Genomic DNA, 20,494 nt, shown 5'->3' on the forward strand with positions numbered 1-20,494 from the left:
GGGGCCACAGGCTTTTTTTCCTGTAACCCCAACCAGTCCCCTCAGCCCACACATTTCCTACTCCAGCAAAACCGCGAGAACCGGGAGGGGCGGCTGCCGCATCTAGGTGCGAGGTGCACACATACCCTTCCGCAGCTTCCCACCTCCTCCAGACACACGTGTTTAAAGAGTCCCTGCCCCGCCGCACCCCGCCCCACCTCGGCCCGGCAGCCCTGCCCCGCCTGCGCTGCGGGCCTCAAGTTTCCACAGAAAGGCCGGCGCGCACAAGCGCAGCGGCGGCGGCGACCGAGCGCCCTGCGGCGCTTCGTCGCCCACCTTTCTCCAGCCCCCGCCGCCGCAGTCTCCGCCCGCCGGGGAGGGCGTGCTCGGCGGAGCCGGAGCCGAGGGTGGGGCGCCGAGCGGGAGGGGATCCCGGGCCGCGCCGCTTCAGTTCTCACAGTGGCACCGGCGGCGGCGGCGGCCGCGGCAGCAGCAGCAGCAGCAGCAGGTGGAGCGAGCTTCGCGGCGAGCACTGAGAGCCACTCCAGCCGCCCGGCCGGGAGCAGGCCCGCTGAGCTGGAGCCCGTGCCCGGCCCAGTCCAACCCCTAGTTTTCGGGGAACTTGGATTACTCAGGCCGGCGGGCCGGGGCCGCAGCTGGGGCCGGGCACGCCTGGGAGCGCAAGGCAGCTACGGAAGCCGCGTCCGGGGCGCAGGACCAAGGGGACCTGGCTCTTCCCGTCTACCTAAAGACGTGTTCTCCCGGGAAAGAGCCGCTGCCGGCTCCGGGATTTGGGAGGAGCTCGGAGTCCGCCCGGGCATCTCGCTGGACGCTCTCGGTTTGATCCCGGGAGGCGCAGGAGGGTCCTGAGCGGCGCTCTCGCCTCTCCTCTGCGGCTTAGGCGCGGAAAGCAGAGGCTTATCCCGGGGGCACGGGAACTTCTCACGCGGTCCTCCGTGGAGTCTTCGGACCCCTCGTCGTGTTGTCTCGAGAAGCTCGCTGGTTGGCACTAATCTGCAGGAGTTCTCTACTGATTTGGTTTCTTTTTCGATCTGGGGACAGTTCCCGCCAACGACACTCGACGCCCCTTTCCCCGTCTTCGCCGACAAGCTGGCGTCCCAGGTCGCCGGAACCTTTGGGAATCCTGACCCTATTCGCTGATCCTCAAGGCTCTCTCGGCTGGCTTGTCTTTTCTGAGCCACTGGCCTCGAGGGGACAGTGCAGACGTGGCTTCTTTTTGGCCCCCCCCCCCCATCTGAGAGAGTGCCGTCCTCAAGGGGGTCGTTGGCCTCCCAGGGGCTGCTTTGTGAGTGGTGAGATTGGGTGCTGGCGACCCCCGGCTCGCCGGCCGGCCATGGCCTTCACTTTCGCTGCTTTCTGCTACATGCTCTCCCTGGTGCTCTGCGCTGCGCTCATCTTCTTCGCCATCTGGCACGTGAGTAACCGGCAACGGCTTCTAACTCTTTTCTTTCGCCCCACATGCGTCCCTGTGCACCTCCTTCCCCAGTTTCTCTAAAATGCCACCTCACTTTCTCCAGGTTGCGAGTGTGGGCGGTTGGGAGGCCAGCCGCGGCGAACCTGACTTTAGACCCTCTGCCTTTCCCTTGTCCCGGGCGGGAGACCGCATCATCCTGAGGCCCGGCGCGCCTTCAGTGCCCAGGCTACTAGTTGCAGGCGGAGGGACCGCCGGTTCCTGGGGCAAGACACCGTTGCCAGGGCCTGGTCTTGCGTCCCGGGCCCCGGCGAGTGGCGTCTACAGCCCCATCCACCCACCTACTTCCTCTGCCCCCTCCTCTCCTGCACACGGTAGGCGAAGGAGAAGCGCCACCGCCTGCCCGGCAATTAGTCAAGTAACTATAACAACTAAACATTTAAAATGTCAGCGTCTGTGGTGGGCTGCATTGAGACATAGTTGGAGGCAAAGTGCAAACGACAGGAGCGCCTTCTAAGAGGAAGTAGGGAGAGGCCAGGCCCGGGGAGCGGAGCGGAGCCGAGGGGGATGGAGGAAAACCAGGTGAAGGCGGCAGGCTGGCGAGGAAGAGAAAAGCGAGGAGGCGAGGAGACTGCCGAGAGACAGGCGTGAATGAGGCTGTGGAGAAAAATCATGCAGAGAGAGGCGGAGGAGAGCGAGTTTCCTCCTTTGCCCTCCTGGGGTCTGAGCCATCCAACTCCTGGAAGACTCTCTGCAGGTGGCAAGTCTCCCTTCCGCCAGGTCCCCAGCATCCCCAGCGGGCACCAACTTGCCTGCCGTCCATGCTGGGGCTACAGCTAGTTGAGGGCAGTCGTGGTGAATCCCGATTCTGCGTGGTGTGGGGACAGGGTGCTTCTGAATAGAAGTAGGAAGAGAGGGAGCGCGCAGAACTGAGGAACGCTCGCCCTCTCATAACGATGGTGCAACATTGGACAAGTCGGTTGAACTCTCAGGGCTTCGTCCTCTGAGGTTGTTTAAGCTCCCTGCCCTCTCCGTCAGAGAGCTGGGATTGGGGGGAAGAATGGCTAAGGTCAAACGTTCTGGAAGGAGCAAGGCGGTGCATAGTCTCCCGCCATTAAGAGCCTTGTCCTGCCCAGCAAGTCCAGGTGGCAGGAAAGGATCCTGAGATGAATTCCTTGGAGGATGGTTCTGGTGAGCCTCAGAGAGCAGGAATGCAGTGGGCGATGACCCGGAATGAAGACCAGAAGAAAACTTAAGGGTGGGTGAGATGCAGGTGTTTTGTATAAATGGTTTCTAGAGTGAGAGAGCTTGTCTCAAAATAAAACTAAAGTAGCTGAACCAGCTCCTGTTACAAGGCTGGGAGGAGCGGGAACCCTGAGAGGAGGAAGACTTATAACCATATCACCTTAGGGGAGACGCTTACTGGGCTTCCTTCCACATCTCAAAAGTGAGAAAGTTGACCTGGATGGTCTCCAAGCTTCCCCTTATGTCTAAGATGGTGTAAGACTGAATCAGTTGACTTAGGAATCTGGGGGTGAGAGAGGAGGAGTTCAGACATGGGAATTTCAGGGCTGATCAAAAATCCTGCGAGTGAGAGGTGATGGGATTTGGCACCCTCTCTTCCTCTGCCCAGGAATACAGGGTCTAACCAGTGACCAAGGAACTGAGCCTTGAAGTTGTTGACAGTGGTGAAGGGAAAAGGAAACTTTACCTAACTTAGAAGGAAAAAGGATGCAGAACAGATGGTGCCCAAACAGTGCAGTAGACCTGTGCTAATGTGTTTTGAAAGGAGCTTTCTCTGCTTCTTCGGCTTTGGGGAGTTGTTTGCATTCTAGAGGGCTAACTACCCCTCTTTTCCAGAAACACTTCGTTTGTTGTTTCTTTACGTTTCTGCCTTGGCCCGAGGGTGGCAGGTACCAGAGAACTCCATCAAACTGTCAGGCATGGAGGTCTCTAAATTAGCCCCTGAAGCAAAGCAGGTAACCAGAAAGAATAATTTTCTCTCACTTGGGAAGGTAATACAAATAATTAAAGAGCAGGTTAATTAAATGGATGGTTTGTGCAGCTGGTTGACTAATAGACCTTTGAATCAAAACCGGGCATTGCTGTGATCCCATGTTGGCCTCTACTCTTCAGGTTTTCAATACTCACCCCCTGCAGTCAGATTCCAAGTCTGGGTCAGGTCCTGCCCTGATTCCTGACCTGGTATGATTCCAGTTTCTAATGATAAAAAGAAATTTGTGCTCTTTGAATTCAAATTACAATAACAACTCCCAAGTTTCAGCCCCCTTTCCTTTCCTAGACTTTTCCTTCTCCTTTTCTCCCAAACAGCCCAAAGCCCTACCACATGGCTTTGGTTCCTGAACATTGAAAGGGGAAATCCGAGATACCTTGATTTCCATGCACACTTTGTATGTATGGGTGTCGGTTATGGGGTGGTAATTATTTCAACCAGAATTTAAGAGCGTCAGTTCTGTGATAGACATTGTATTTGCTTTCTTTTTAGCTTCTTATATTCCATATGTATTTCTTTATCTGATAAGCCATACTGATGGCTTAGCATATATTGACATCCAAAATAATGAATGGGACACTTATCAGTATATAGCAGTTAAAAGACCTACCCCATTGCCATGTCTGGGCTGTGGGATATGAAGATGGCACTTTTAAAATTAATCTATCTATCTATGTATCTATTTATATATTTATTTTAATGGAGGTACTGAGGATTGAACCCAGGACCTAGTGCGTACTAACTAAGTATGCACTCTATCACAGAGCTATGTGTGTGTGTGTGTGTGTGTGTGTGTGTGTGTGTGTGTGTATCCCCTTCGTTTTCTTATTTAATTGTAATTACCTAGTGAGGGATAATAAGAGTAGTTACTATTTATTGAATGTCTATAGTAGGCCAGTTATAGGCATTTATAGAGGACCTCTTAGATGTACCTCCAATTGTTTACTTCATCCTTCTTCCCACTGGAGGTCTGGGAGCAAGGATGGATGTGGCCGGCCAAAGCACAACATTTCTTTCAAGTCTTTTTTTTTTTTACTTTGAAAATTTATCTGCATTTGTTTTTGAATGAAAATATTTCAAATTGCCAATTAATTTATATCAGTCACTGTCTTTGAGTACATTTGTTGCATTTGGAAGATGCAGAATAAAATTGAGGGTTTTTTTTTTTTTTAATGGTTTTGCATACCTTCAGGCACATGGCCCCTTACTGCCCAGGCAAGCCTCTTCATCCTCACAACTGACATTTTACAGATGAGGAAACTGGATCAGAGAGGTTATGAAACTTGCCCAAGGTTACACAGCTGATATGTAATCAGAGCTGAGATTTTAGCTGAATCTGAGACCCTTATGCCCAATGTCCTTTTTCTAACTCTAGTCACTATCTTTTTGGCTTGTTTAACTTTTATAATAGTGAATAATGTTTCAATCCAAAGGATTACCTTTCTTTGTGTAAATAAAATATTTGGAGTTGGAATTTCTGATTTGAGTTATAACAAGAAGACAACACCAAACATACTATATATCCTTTTTATTTATTTGTTTTTGGGGGGGTAATGAGGTTTACTTATTTATTTCTAAACGAGGTACTGGGGATTACCACCTCGAGCATGCTAAGCATGCACTCTACCACTGAGCTCCCATATATCCTTTTTAAAAAGAGGATATTCTCTTTCATTTTTTTAAAAATAATTTTTCTGCTTGTAACATATATAGGTTCATTGCCCCACATTTTGAAATACGACATTATAATGGAACAAAATCACTACTAACCTTATCATCCAGAAAGGATTTGGGCATCTCTTCTTCCAAATGTTGTGTATGTGTGTATTTTTAAAAACTGCATAGTTTAGATGTTTGGAAAGAAAAAAAAAGTGTTCTAAATTATTTCATATGTGAAGTGATGTCTATTTCCAGCCAATATAAAATGAACAGTGTCTACTCGCAAGAGCCCTCTCAGCTCCAGCTTGGTTGAGCCTGTTTGCAGATTGTCTTGTCTGTATAAACACAGATGAAACCATTCTTTGAAAAGATCAAAGATTCATACCAGTTATTTCAGGTTTTTAACTTAAAATTAAAAAAAATTATATCTAATAAGTCACTTTTTAAAATTCTGAGTTTTGACAACATTCAAATAAAATTAATTCCCAGTAATATTTCTTTGGATTCCCAGCAGCATTTGCTATCAGAATTTTAATGGGCCCCAAGAGATGATAACAAATAATAGTTACTGAGGAGGCAGTTTTGCTCTGTGAAATGTCTTTATGGTTGAGCTTTTCAGCCCGTTCCTGCCAGTCACGGGGAACAGAGTAAACTTTTTAGTTTCTCAAATTATTCATCTGGAAGCAAAAAATGGGTTTATGTGAAACAGTAGGATGCCTGGGGTTAACAATAGCAAGTCCTTTAGGGAACCTGCTTTGGCCTCTTCACATGCGGGTGCAGAGGCCTTAGCCATGCCTCACCGGGTCTCCACTTTTTGTTCTGTTTGAGACACCCCCATTTCCTCCCATATCTCACTTTTAGACGTGATGTTTTCACCTCCAGCACCCCCTCTCCCCATCCCCCTACCTCGTTCCCCACTGCCTCATAGTTAGCATGGGAGGAAGCTGCCCGAGACCCTTTCTGCTTACCGTGGTTTCTCTGGAGACTGGAACAGTGCCTGCCATGTAGAAGGGGCTCAGTCGGTCCCCGCAGAACTTAATGCTGAGGCTGGCAAATACTTTGAATTTGGCATAGAAGAAGAGGCAAACATGCGATGTTCTTACATATGCTACAATACAGCCAAAATACAAAACACTAAAAAAGCTCTCTACACCAAGAGTAAGCTGATAGACTGTAACGGAGCCACCGACATTTCTGTGTGCCCTGTGTCATAGGGATTAAAAGACTTCGGAATTTTAGTTGGGACCATCCCTGCTGCAGGGCGTGAAGTTTGAAGATTAAGGATGGGATCTCGCGAGATCTCATGGGATAATGTCTCCATCAGTCTGGTGTTGGGGGCCTGTTGCAGGGTAGTGTCCACCTACCCTTGCATCTCCCACTCTGCCCATCTTGCGGGCCCAACAACACAGGGAGACTATATTGCTTCCTGGATATGTGCCTTTTATTCCTCCTTCCACAAGGAACGACTTCTACCTCTCAGATGTAAATTCTGCACATTATTTCGCCGCCTGGCTCCAGTCTCACCATTGTCAGGCCTGCTCCCTCCAACCTACCACAGCCTCCTAAGAAAGCTCACATGGCTCGCTTGTTCTTGTGCATGTACGACCCTGTGTGAGTGCACACTTTCATGTGTGTGCGCCTGGGCTCTCTGAGTGCAGTAGAAGCTGATGGAGGGCAGGGCCCTTACTGTCCACTTGGTGCGTTCGCAGAACTTAGGACTTGACATGGTGACCACGTGGGGAGCACATGCCTGCTGGTGGGTGGTTTTTGGACGGGCTGGGAAAGGAACAAAAGTCCCATCCTCTGTAACCTCCTTTGGCTTGCGAGCTCAGAACTCAGCCCTTGAAGAAAGGAGGGAGCCTGTGGCTCTGGGGACTGCGGTGGCCGGCTGTGGGCCCAGTACTGGGACCTGGCCCTGCGGGGTGGCTGTCCGCAGTGTGCTGTGTGCCCTGACAGCTGCTCCTGCAAACTGCTCTGAGACTCGACTCCCAGGGGGAGTCATCGTTGTGCGGCCTCTGGAATGCACCAGCCTCTGTGAAGGCCAAGCACCATTGTCAGTAAGGATGGATGGCTTCACTCCACCAGGGACTCACCACCACCACAGCCCTGGGCATTCCTGTCTGTGACAGGCCGCTGAGGACAGAACCTTCCATCACCACCCGACTCTTGAGGCCATGGTCTTAAACGAGCAGTTAAATGGCTATAGCTGAAGTGTTTATAAGAGCCTCAGTTATATCCAGGCACACAGGGGGCAGGGGCTGTCTTCTTTACCTCTGTCTTACCGAAACTTGTATAGACACTAATTAACTGTGTGTTGAATTGGGCTGGGTATTTCTGCCCAGTCTCCATCATTTAATTATTCTAGCCCAGGTCTGAACTCAGGCTGCCTTGTAAAGATATCTACTTTTCTCTAGTTCTAGCCTGTTGTTACCTTTTGCTCAACCTTCTCTGTGTTTCCCTGGCTACCTGAGAGAGGAAGGGATTTCACAGAGCCCTGCAGTTTCTACTTTGGGCTCTCTCTGGCTTCTCTAATTTTTAAAATTATTTAAGGCTTTTTTTTTAAATTGTGGTAAAATATACATAGCATAAAATTTCCCATTTTTAAACCATTTTTCAGAGTCCAGTTCAGCAGCTTAAGTATATTCACATTGTTTTGCAACCCTCACCGCCATCCATCTCTAGAACTTTCTCATCATTCCAGACTGAAATTCCATACCCATTAAATAATAACTCCTTATTCCCTCTTCCCCTCACCCCTGATAACAACCATTCTGCTTTCTGTCTTTATGAATTTGACTATTCTATGTGCCGTATGTAAGTGGAATTATACAGTATTTGTCCTTCTGTGTCTGGCTTATTTCACTTAGCATAACATCTTCAGTGTTCATCCATGTTGTAGCATGTGACAGAATTTCATTATGTTTTAAGGTTGAAAAATATTGCATTTTGTTTATCCATTCATCTGTTGGTTCCACGTTTGGGCTAGTATGGTGAACAGTACTGCTATGAATATGAATGTGCAAAAATCTCTTTCATACCCTGTTTTTCATTTTTTGGTGTGTGTACCCAAAAGTGGAAATGCAGGATCAAATGGTATTTTTATGTTTAATTTTTTTGTGCCTCCTCTGATTTTACAAGCAGGGACTCTCTTGGCCCTCAGTCTTTTCTGCACCAACTCTTGTCCTTTCTTGACCCTCTGGGCCCTGTCGGTTGCCTCTGTCTGTCTTCCTCTAGGACGGACCGACAGCAATGTCCCAAACATTCCAGGCTTATTTGCTTGCTTAAATATCTGTTCTGTTTTGCTACATCACTCTGGAATCCTCAGGTCTTTTAGGTGAATAGAGTTGAATCATTCTTCAAGTCTTAGCATTGGGTCCGGGTTGTCAGAAGTTATAAATGCTCCTTAAACAGATTTTACCCAAGACCACTCTTGGGCTTTGCCAGGGAATTCACCCCATGACCATGGTCATTTCTTACAGGGGATTTCATCAGGAAGAAATTTTTAGGCCTGAGACTGTTTTGGGGTGTGTGAGAATGCAGACGTGCTCCTGACTTTAAGAACAAAGGGATTTGGGGGAAAATTTTTTGTTGTTGTTTGTTAAAACCTTCCTTGCATTTCTGTTCTCAAATCAATGGGAGGCCCATATGCCTGGCACTTTTTTTGGTGGCTGCCAGGGAGGGAGACCAGGCAGCCTTACCTGGGCTGCAGAGGAGCTGAAGACTCAAGTTTGTTTTTGCTCCTGAGCGGGGGCTTGCTGGGGCACAGAAATGAAGCAGGTTTCAGCTCGCTGGGAGATAATTTGGAGGGTGACTTCGTTTTCTCATTTCTTTAAGCTGCCTTGGGTCACCAAAGTGGTTTTAAAAGATAAACCAGATTTGTAAAAATGTAACTTACACACACATATCCATGCATGTGCAGGCAGTTATCCACCACAGCAAAAAATACTCCCCATAAAGGCAAAGGCCACACTTTCTGGGCCATAAATTTTGGGAGGATGGAATTTGCTCTTCTCCATCTTTCTGGGGTAAGGATGGGTATGAGAGGTAGGGAATCCCTCGGTGTCCATTTGCAGTCCACACAGTTTGGGTTGAATGCCTTAGTGGGAGCAGTTAACCACACACACATGCCCCACCAGTGTCTGCTTCTCACCAGGCAGAGGCTTGGGGCCAAGGGCCCCACCCTTGTTTGCATGGTGCGCCCCTTAGAAGGACTAATACCTGAAGTGTCCGTGGGGCGAGGTCGGGTGCCTGTGATGCTGTCTGGCCGGATGCAGCTGTAACCTCTGGTCCTTTGCAGGGTCTGTAAAAACTGTAGATGTGTGCTCAGGACACATTTCCACCTGAATGACACACTGATTTCCTTTCTCTGGACGCTTTTCCTCCTAGCAAGGAGGAACTGAAGGCCAGGCCACTGTGAATCAATGTATGGTTTGTCCCCTTCTCTGTTCCTCAGCTTTCCCATCCACGTCCTTTTCCAGGTTTGGCTTCTCACTTAGATTATTTACTTCCCTGGCCGGCCTCCTGGCCCCCAGAGCTCAGCTCCTGGGCTGCCCGGCAGGTGCTCTGGGCTGGCCAGTTCAGGACGACCCTATGGTCCCTGGCATCAGGGACTCCCAGGCCTTGATTGTGCTCTCTCTCCTTCCTTCTTCCCTTTCTCTGTGGCCTCCTTTTATTCCTTTTCCTTTGCATATATCTTAGTTCCGCCAGAGGCTGCACGCTGTTACTTAGCCCAGCTGGAGGGCCTGAGCGCTTGGAAGTTAGCTGACACCACCTCCCTCCCCCAAGACATCTAGAACCATGGGCTGATATTTCCAGAACATCAGTTTTAGATATCTTTTCTGTTTTAGTGTTCCCATGGTCCATTTTGACGAATGGATATATAGTTCTCCTGCTGGGGAAAAACGCAGGGGAGGAGAGCAGAGTCTTGGAGCTGACTTCCTTTTTTTTTTTTTTTTCCCTTATTGGCAACTGATTCATGAACCCTAAAAAAAGAGTTGATAGCAACATAGCCAGCTAGCGATAGCGGCCCAGATGGTCTTCTATGTAATAGAGACATTTGTGTCTTGGATTAAAAAATATTTAAATGTGTTCTGTGAACCTTATTGAGAAAAGGCATTAGCAGCCATGGCATTCAAGGGTTGTGGGTGTGGAAATGGCCAAATGATTCTAGTCCCCTGGGACATGAAGACTAGGAAGGAGGAGCTGGGAGGGGTCAGGCTCAGATCTGGGGAATCTCTCCTGTGAAGGGGGATGGATTCTGAGAGCTTGGTGCTGTGCTGTCCATAGGCTTGCAGTGTCCCACCCTTGGTGTCATGGGGACAGGGGCTCAGTCTGGATGTGTGTGTGGAGATGGGGCTATACATCTGGCCTGTGTGTCCTCCTGGAGGTCCTGCCAGCCAGGGAGGCTTCAGAGCAGCTCCAGGCAGACCAGGGCCAAAGAGAACACAATTGTGCCAACTGTTTCTAAATTCTGTCGTGAACAGATATACAGATGCTCCTGCTTTTCCTCTCCTTCCTCTGCTCACTGGGAGGTGGTACAGGCCCAGCGAATCCCGTGGGCCTGTCGGAAGTCTTTACAGAAATTTTGTTCTCACTGTCATGTATCCTAAGCAGGGCATTGCCAGGGCTGGGGCTGGCATCAAGCTGACATTGGCCACTTTGGAGGATGGAGGGGGAGGTGGGCTGGGGGATGACTAGTGACTGTCACTGAGCCTGGAGTGTGTGAGGGGCGGTGGGTGAGTTGAGATGGCTTCTTTGAGCACGTGGCATCACTCTCCGGAGCTGGGAATCAGAACCAGATGCCGGGGAACTTGAAGCCACTTCATCATGACTGGACCGTGACTGATCCTGGGATAATTTCTCTTGGAGGTTCTTGAGAGTGATGAGGAAATTGAGCGGAGGCCAGCAGAGCATATGTGCTGACGGGAGAAAAATGACTGGAGAGAACGTGTCTGGGGTTGACATCCTTTTGTCTCATTGGCTGGCAGTTTTAGAACCAAAAGGCCTGGCCTATAAAGGGCTGGCAGCTAATGGGGCCAGTGCTGCTGCTGAGAGGTGCTCTCAGCATGCTGCTCTGGGCTCTAGACACGTCCCTGCATCTCCCTGGGCCTTCTGTTTTCGTGTGTGTAAAACAGAGATGCTGAGCAAAGTGATGTCTAAGCTCCTGTCCTGCTCCAGAACCCTTTGGTTCTTCCAGTGCTGGCTACGCGCATCTTGTATTTCTCCTTCTTTTCTCTTGTCATAGTCTTTTTTTTTCCAGTGGACTCCCTGGGCATTTGGAGTTGGATTTCTGTGTAGGGAATGTATTGCTTAAGGTTCTTAAAAATCAGTTCAAGCCACCTTAATCAAAGAAGGGATTTATGGCAATGGAGTTGGAGTGCTCATAGAATGGATGGGAAGTCTGGGAAACAGGACTTGAAATACACAGAATAACCATTCCATGATTTAGACCATTGCCCCTCTTTCTTCTGTCCTTGCTACTCCTTCTAAGGATGGAGAGTCTTGCAGGCTGAGCCTGGGTCGGTGCCCCCTACTGGCTGTCTGGAGTGGTGAGTAGAGGCGTGACAAATTGTCAGGCACTCTGAGGTCTCCCCAGTGGAAGGACAGGCAATGAGGTTTACGCTCCTCCCGCGACTGCAGTCGGAGATAGAGAGTAATTCTCCAGAGGAAATCAGACTGGTCTAGGAAGGGGGCACGGATGTTGAGTGGCCAAAGAATGACAGGTATTCACTACTTGAGCTCTTCAGTTTAACTGTCACCTCACCTGTCATCAGAGAAAGCAACATTTTCCCTAAAGTAAAGGTTAACTTCTTGTTGCCACGGACCCTGTGATGTATTATCCCAAGTGATTGTAGGAAAAGATCTTCTTTATCTTCATTCTCAGCTTGGTGAGGGGCAGCTGTGCCCTGACCAGGAGGGTGGCCTTACTGGATTCGTGGCCCTGAACGTGCTTCCCCCATTTGAGTGATGACTGCCCGCCGCCCCTTCATAAAGCCTCCGTCTTCTCACTGGTTGAACATTCCACAGAGGCAGGATGGTGTATGTCTTGCCCTCTGAGCCTGAAGCTTTTACATAGACCACTTGGATGAGGGCTTTGCTGGAATTTAGCAAAGCACATGCTCACCTAGAAGGGAGGAACGGCAGTTGTGTGAATCAAGAATAAGAAAAATGCTATCTCGCCAGTTTGGTGGCTTCTGGGCTGTTTAGCCCCAAATTCTAGAGCACACCTCTTGGAAAAGCAAACCCTTACCCTCAAATTTCCTCCTCTTCCTGAGAAAATTACCCCCCTGCCCACCAGACTGTGCTGAGCAGATGTGCTCAATTTCCATTCCCTGCTTCATACGGAGCCCGGGGCAGGGGGCCTCCTCCCAAGCCCCTGTCTGTACCACTTAATATGCCTCCCTCTGCATTCCCACCAGGAGTCACTCTCTTATAATTAGCAAAGTTAGTGACTTCTGCTGCTGTACAGGGTAAGGTCTTTTGCTCTGTAAGTGGGAAGCAGCATCAATTGTCTCCCGAGGCGAGAGGTGATGTTATGGCTCAGAGCTACTTTGTGTGCTGGCACCTCTGTTAAAATTAGCTCCTCCACCGTTCCGGGTTTGTCAGGAAGGGACCAAATAAAGTTTGTTGTGGCAGGATGATTAAAGCCAATGGAGAAATGACGGTGGGACCAGCATGGTGTTTTCAAGAAGTCAGTCCCACTGAGCCATGGAGAAGCGAGCGTAGTGCTGGACCCGGGACGGGAGCATTGACCTCGCTGGGAGAGGCGCACAGACAGCACAGCACAGAGAATTTGGTTGCTGGGAGCTACTTCTTAGTCCATCTGCTCCCTGAGTTTTTCAGTTTTTCCTTTCTTATATCAAAATGCCAAGTGGAACGACTTATTCAAGGAAAAGAAACAATCCATAAGACAAATGAAAACCCAAGCCAGTAAAGGATCTGGGTCTGGGCTCAGCCAGTTGTTAGGGAGTGTGGGCTGCTCCGCATTGGCATGCGGCGCCCTGCACCCGGCTTCTTCTGGAAATGGGGCAGAGTTGGGTGGGTTTGGTTTATGATTTGCTGATATGTTTTCTTTTCATTTGACTTACACTGCTGACAGGGGCTAGAGTGAGAAAATAATACAGTCCTGGAATCCCGACACCCCCGTGGGACCTAAGATCTTCTGTCTGTCTTGACGTTGGGCAATGAGATACTTTAACCCGTGGAGGGGAGGTGACATGCCTGAGGCCACACGGCCCATTTCTGGCAGAGTCCAGAGCACACCTCTAGGTTTCCGAATTCCCCGGCCAGTCCCTCCAGTCCTGAGGCTTCATCAGGCAGCCTGTCGTGTTTCACAGCAATTGAAATAAAGAATAAAAATGTGTCTGCTTGCCCTTCGCAGCTCTGCAGACTAAACAGTCATACTTCCTCCACGACTCAGTGTAGGATTTTGTGACATTTGGTTGTTTCTTAGATGGAGCTAAAGAGAACAGCGTTGCAGTAAGAAAGCAGGGACACGTGTAATAGTCCACCCATCCCCATGTTGAAGATACGTGCACCCTGAAGTAGATGTGAGTTAGAGGGTTGTTTTAAATTTTTCATTTATTTAAAATTCTTTAAGAGGCGCATTCTCTGCTTACGAGCCGAGGTTTCCATCTGCAAGGCCCATAACCACATGCTGTCTGGATTCAGAATGTCTGCCACCCCCACCCCGTTGAGTATTGCCCAAACACCCCACACATCAGCTCACCTTGCTCTGAATTGCAGTCTCTTTAATCACCAAGTAGGGGGGTCTTTTCTTCCTCTTGGTGTTCTGAATTTGGGGGTCACCCTCTCTCCTGCCTCAGCACAGCTTTTGTGCAAGACCTTATGGTCACGCATTTCCAGGATTGGGTTTCGCTTTGGTGACTCCCTTGCCTTGAGAAGGTCTTTGCAAACCATCAGTGAAGCCACACCCTTTCTCCCTTTGTCATGGTGTCTGTCCTCTGACTCAGTCTTTTGGAGGGGTGGGTGTAGGGTGGGGCTAGGTAATTAAGTTTGTTTGTTTGTTTATTTTTTAGTGGAGGTCCTGAGGGTTGCTAAGCATGCATGCTACCACTGAGCTGCACTCTCCTCTCAACTCAAAGGACACGAGGTCATGAACAAGGTGACTGGTTCACACTGACCATGTTACCACCACCCTCTCAGCTGGGTGTGGACAGCACCTTGGTGTCACGTTCTCAGGGAGGGGGGTCCCCACCAAGGCTTTTCCCTCTCCTAGATTTTCAGTTGATCCCTTTGGCCAGTTAACACCTTCCATCTGCACTCCCTACCCCCAGTCTCTCCCTGGGGCTCCCCTTTTGGCCAGTGGCATGTGTGACCCTTGGCTTGCAGAGGACAGTCAGATTTACTTAGGACTTCAACGCCTCTCAAATGAATGAATAAGAAAGACATAAGAATGCAGCAAGTGGCATTTCCTGTTTAGTGTAGCATCTCCAAAATAGAAACCCTGCTTTTGGGGGGAGCAGCTCAGTGGTAGAGCGCGTGCTTAGCATGCACGAGGTCCTGGGTTCAGCATGTGTACCTTTGGTCCCACGTGTGTACTTCTAGCATCTAATCCTTTCTTTTATTTGCAGGTCTATTTTCTGTTTATCTGTATTTCCAATTTCTTTTCCTTCTTCAGGAAGTTTCCCATGATTCACTTCTTACCCACTGGTTTCCCTTTTGGCTCAGGGCTCCTGTACGTCCTCAGGTGGTACACGTATCTCACAGGGGAGCGGTCCTTGCTGTTTAGCTGAGGAAATATGTTCTCTTGGCTGTTTGGTCTGGGGATTTTCTTTCCCCCATAACAAGGTGAACTCCTGACTGTCCTCTCCTCCCAGCAGGGAGCCTGGTGATCAGTAATCGGAGGCCCAGTGAACACAGTTGACATTTGGCCTCTGTCGTCTACGGAACATTGACAGCCACTCCTTAGCACTCTCCTTGAAGTGGACTTTCAAATACAAGATGCCCTGTTATCTGAGCCTTTTGTGATTCAGACCTCGATGGGGTCCACTTGTCCACCCTCCTCCTCCAGGCCCAGCTGGGGTGAGTAGGAGTGGGACGCCGGAGCGGGACTGAGATTGAGCTCTGCTGCTGGCCCCATGGCCTGCAGTTTCCTCCAGCTCTGTGTTGCTTGTGAGTGCGGGCTGGACCCCTCTGCCTTGTGACAACTGTCTTCCTACCTCACCAGCCTCAGCCTGCCTCTCTGGGCCGTGGATTTCCCGTCTGTGAAGTGAGGGGGTGGACATGGTGACAGCTGAAGCCCCTTTCGGCTCTTGTGCCGAAGAGATGCCCCACTCACTGCTCTGCACCCTTAACAGCAGGTGCCTGAAGGAGCGTTTGATGGGTGCTGCTTAGAAAAGCCCATTCTTTGCAAAGGATGTTGGTGTCAAGTCTGTCTGGGGAAGCCATGTGTGCTCTCTGGTGATTCAGCCTCTCGGAGCCCTTCAGGTCCCTTGGTTCCTGTGATCATCTGAATAATTTATTTACCCCTCAGCATCCCCACTGCCTTTTCCAGCTCTTCTCTGCTCATTAGTGTCCCCTGAGTGGGCAGGGGCCAGAGGAGCAAGAGAAATAAGGATGAATTGGTGGTGCGGGGGCAGCACTGGGCCCGGGGACAAGAGGTGTAGGTGACAATGGTGCTCTGCCACCATCTGCCCGGGTGCCCTTTGTGCGTGTCGTCCCCTGAGGGACAGTGAGTGGTCGTTAAGGGCCGGGCTGAAGGCCACTGCTTGTCATTTCCGAAGCAGCAGACCCAAAGATGAAGGAAGAGGGAGCATTAGATCGTGAAGATGAGTTGGAGGCGACGTTTCCTGTGAAAGAGTTGACGTTCTGTAACGATTGCACCGAATTATTTTGCTTTGCGTTTGCTATATTTGCTTCCTCCATCAGGCAAATACAATTCCCCCAGGGCCTTGGAGGCTTATGTTCAGTGTAATTGGGATGTGAAGATGCTGCAGTTAGCCTCTTCGAGGCACAGCGTGGGACACAGCCGCCGAGGGGAGCCGCCTGATCTCAGCCTCCCCTGCAGAGCCAGGCGCCGCCCGCAGCTGCTTGAAGGGCAGCATCTGCTGCTTGGAAAGCCGTTGAGCTCCACCTGCAGGACAGGCCTGCTGCACCTCTGGAGGAAGAGGAGAGGGGACGAGAAGGTTCCCTTCCAAGGGAATGCCCCTCCTGGCTCGCCAGTCATTTCCTGGGAATAGTGCCCAAACACGACCATGTACGACCCAGCCGGGAATCCTCCTCTCCACCCTCCCCAGCTGCCTCTCTGGAGTCCTGCTTTTATTCAGTGATGCCATCCTCTTTCCAGGCACCCAGTTCAGAGCCCTGAAGGCCCTGGGAGAGCTCCTCTTTCCTCTCCCTTCCTCAATCCTGTGTGTCGAGAGGCAGGGTCCTGTAGTACCTTCTGGCCTTTGCTGACCCTTCCAGCCACTGGCCCAGCTCAGGACCTCAGTTTCTTAGGCCCCAAAGGAGGCCAGGAACTGCTGGCCCTGTGACTACTGGATATCGTGCAGTCTGATGGAATGTTGCTGAGAGCACCGTGTTCGCAGGCATGGCCTCTGCTCTGGCAGCTTGAGTTGGATTCCAGGGTCTATCCTGAGCCCTGAAACATTTCTCAAACAAAGGACAGCCAGCTCTCAGAGGCTACAGGCCTCTCCCCATGATGCTCTCCCTTTCCTCTGTTGTGTTCTCTTAATAACATTCTAGCATCTCTCTCACGGGATGGGGATATTGGCCGATCCCCACCTCCAAGGATTCCTGAAGCTGCCAGGCCCCCGCTTTCCTTTACCGTCAGTGGTTAATGGAAAGAAGTGGGTTTTCAGTTGTGAGACTCCTGGGGCAGTGGTTTTTGATTTGTCAAGCAGGTTAGGGAAGCGGTCACATCTAAATTCCCTGCACGTCACCTGAGATGCGGATGTGAGCTGGCCCATCTTGTCTACTCTCTTCCCGTGCTCTGCCTCCTCCTCTGATGATGGTTAATTGACAAGAGATGGAACATTGAGTTGTCTTTGTAAAACCAGTGAAAGCTATAGGTTTCGTTCCTCCTGCATCTTGCTGTGGCTCCCTTTAGGGTATCCCCTACAGGGATTCTCAAACTTTAGTGTGCATCTGATTTTCCTGGTGACTCAGGAAACTTGCACCATGTTCAGATTAATTCCTGCCCTTGGGGATTATGGTTTGGGTGGGAGGGCTGGCTACGCTCAGTTTGGACAAAAGGATTTGTTAGAGAATGATCTGAAACGTGTATTGCTATTTTGTGTGGGGGTGGGGAGGGTGTTCACTGGGATACTGGCTAGTATCGATTGAATACTTACTCTCCTGGGCACTGTTCTGATTGTAGCAACTCATTTAACCCTCACAGTGTCCTCTGATGCACATGCTATTGTTAGCTCTGTTTTCCAGCTGAGGAAGTGGAGGTGCAGAAAGTGCATCCGTGGTCACACAGGTAGTACATGGCCAAGCTGGGAGTGATTCCAGGCAGTCTGACCCCAGAGCACAGCTCCCTTCCATGTGCTGCCCCACCTCTCTGCCCAGCTGGACTTTTTGGATAACTGTTTCAAGCTCTCTGTACTCTGTAGGTAGAGACTTTTTTTTTTTTTTTTTGAAGAATAATGGGTGTTTCTGATTTCTCTTGGTCCTAAAACTGCACATACGTGTGAGTAGCTCTGATGAAAGATAATGCAAAGATGATTCGGTGCTCCCATCTCGGGATAGAAAGCCTCGGGTAAAAGACTGGCGGTTAGGGAGAAGAAGTGGGGCATTGTAAATGGATGCTACTCTGAGCTGTAAACTCTCCTAAGGGAGTTCTTGTCAGTGCAGCTGGGTATAAAAGTCAAAATGCTCCCTCCTCCTAGGCCCCTAAAGGGTCCCTATTTCTGTGTCAACCAGCTGTGACCTGGCAGCTTGGACACACCTGCTGGCCTTCTGTGGTCTTGTTGGTGGCTGTAGGCATGCGTTTGGAGGGTGTGCATTTTGATTTGAGCTCTTATATGCCTGTCCTCAAAGGCGTTTACTCCTTCCACAAGTATCAAATCCCCACCGAGGATCCTGGGCCTCGGGAATATAGGAAGGATCAGAACACAGCCTGCCCTGACAGGGATAGCTGTCCACAGGAGAGAGTGCACGTAACATGAGCAGCCGCACTCTGGTGTGCTGGTTGCTGCCTCCACAGGGCATCTTATTTGTGGTAACTTTTGGATACTGGCTCCAGCCACATCTACGTGGAGGCTTAAAGAAACTGGAGACCATGCAGCAAGATGTTAAATATAAGCACACTGGTACTGCTTTGGCCCCTGCAGGCCCATCAACTTGACAAGAGTGACCCAGGCAGGATAGTGAGTCCTGGAAGCAAGACCAGGTGAGGCAGGAGGCCAGACAGCCTCCTCACTGTGGCCCAGATGCTCGGGGCACCTGGGGAGAGAACTTACCCCAGGTGAGGCAGCTCCAGTGTCTCCAAAGCTGGGAGGTGGGTACTGGTACAGCCCTGGTGAATCTGATGGGGCGTTTGAACCGTGGTAGAGGTTTAATGACCCTGGAGGCCGGGGGGGGGTCTCTTAGACTGGACGTTCCCCATGAAGGCAGGGCCCTGAGTCTGCCTTGTTCTAGCCCTTGCCCCGGCCTCTGCATGTAACAGGCACTCAGCATGTGCTTGGCGACTGAATGTGTGGAGGAGACTGTAAATATCTCTCCTGGATAATTTCACATTCAGGGTGGTACTATGGAGATAGATTATAGAATATCAGAGAGAGAGGGGTTGGACTAGATGGTGTCTGAGGGACCTTTGGCCCTAACATGCTGCCTGGCATACAGCGGCATGTATTTGCTGAACGGAGTTGAAATGAATTCTACAATTCTATGAAGGGAAAAAAGCATCCATATTTACTTATTTTAAAAAAGCATTCTTACGCATTTATCTTTGTTCCCGTTCATTCTTCGTTAAGTTTCTCCTGGCTGCTGCAAGCGGATGGTTGTCCTTTGTCCCACAGACACCTGACTGTTGGAAACAGCCTTGTCTTCAATTTGAGACCAGTTTTTTTTTTTTTCCCTCTAATACGCTGTAATGCTCCTCCGTGGCCGCTAGAGGGCTGAGGTTTTCTGGAACAGCTGGGAGGCCTCCAGTTCAAAGGTCTGGGAAATCTGGAGAGCGGGCAAGTGCCAGTCCTGAAAACTCACATAGGCAGTCAAGTGCGTGCACCTCTGAGCTGGGGGCGCAGGAGGATGGCGATGGCTCCCGGACCAACAGCCCCTGTGCCGCGGAGGTGGAGGTCTCTGTGTCACTAAAGAAACTGGGACTTTGTTAGATCCTGTTGGACCACTTTGACCCGTGAGCAGTCTGAAACTGCTCTTTCTCTTTGAGTGCTGGGCTTCTTTTATTTTAAAGGAGAAGGAAGATTCAGGACGCTGTGGTCTTTGTCGAGGAAAACTGTACGACCACTTTCTACGTGTCCCTACCTTGTTTGACCCTTTTTCTCTTTCCTCGCGCCCTGTCCCTCTGCCCCGCCTCCCTGTTGCTTCTTTTGCTCCTCCCTCTCCTCCTCTCTCCTGTTACTCTCTTGGGTGTTGCCTTCTTTGGTGTCTGGACGTTGCTGGGTGCTGCTCTGGGTACTCGCCCAGCTCTAGAAGGGAAGTCCCAAAAGGAGTGGCTGAGAGACCTGGGGTGGCCCCCCTGCCACTGCCCCTTTGTGCAGTGCTGTGCTGAGGGGGACGGCCGTCAGGGAGCTTGCCTTGGAGGGTGCAGAGCCAGCAGTGTAGGGTGTGTGCAACCTGCCTGGAAGTCAGGGCTATGCAGCTCACCCAGAAACACGTGTGTGACACGGTGTCCGTGCTCCTGATGTGCCCATTTCCAGAGTAGGGGGAGCAGTGCGGTTTAGGCTCCGGTCCAGTTTAGGGTGTTGACTCGTGGAGAGGGCACAGTCTGGAAGGCTTTGCTGTGGCCGCACGTACAGCAACCGTGATGGCCACTGACTGTTTGCATCTATTTTAGCCTCAAAATCTAAGGAAAAAGCACATCTAAAACCCAATCATTTCCACCACTCACCGTCTCTACCCCGAAATGGAGGAGTTTCTGTGTTAGCACGATATTCTCTTTCCCCAGCCCTCCCTCTTTCCTTGAAGGAGTTAATAAGGGCTGAAATAGCCAGCAGGCAGGAAGCAGTGGGGAGATGTGAAGGAGGAGCATGGACCATGTTTAATTCATAGATCAGATAGTCTCTTGCCCGTGGCAATGTACCGGCTATTTTCAGCCCTGTGCCGGCTATTTTCAGCCCTGTGCAGGGCAGCCCTTCAGGGAAACCAATTGTATTTAATTCTATTCTTGTTACTGCGCACTCGTTGTCAGTCACTGTGTTTGGACTTACAGGAGATATAAAGAGTAAGATAAAGGCCCAGTCCTTAGGGATCTTGGCATCTAA

General features: G+C 50.2%; 1 protein-coding gene across 2 annotated transcripts in view; it reads left to right on the top strand.

The window, feature by feature from the left end:
• The first annotated feature begins 265 nt into the window (after positions 1-265).
• The window catches only part of CNIH3 (cornichon family AMPA receptor auxiliary protein 3), a 98,551-nt gene continuing 78,322 nt past the window's right edge, over positions 266-20,494 (top strand). For both annotated transcript variants that reach the window (XM_010973966.3, XM_045509472.2), the window contains exon 1: positions 266-1,414. In XM_010973966.3, the coding sequence (XP_010972268.1) occupies positions 1,334-1,414 (81 nt within the window). In that variant the 5' untranslated portion in view covers positions 266-1,333. The remainder of the gene's footprint in view (positions 1,415-20,494) is intronic.

This window comes from Camelus bactrianus, chromosome 23 (genome assembly GCF_048773025.1).
Source record: "Camelus bactrianus isolate YW-2024 breed Bactrian camel chromosome 23, ASM4877302v1, whole genome shotgun sequence".
NCBI classification, from domain to species: Eukaryota; Metazoa; Chordata; class Mammalia; order Artiodactyla; family Camelidae; genus Camelus; species Camelus bactrianus.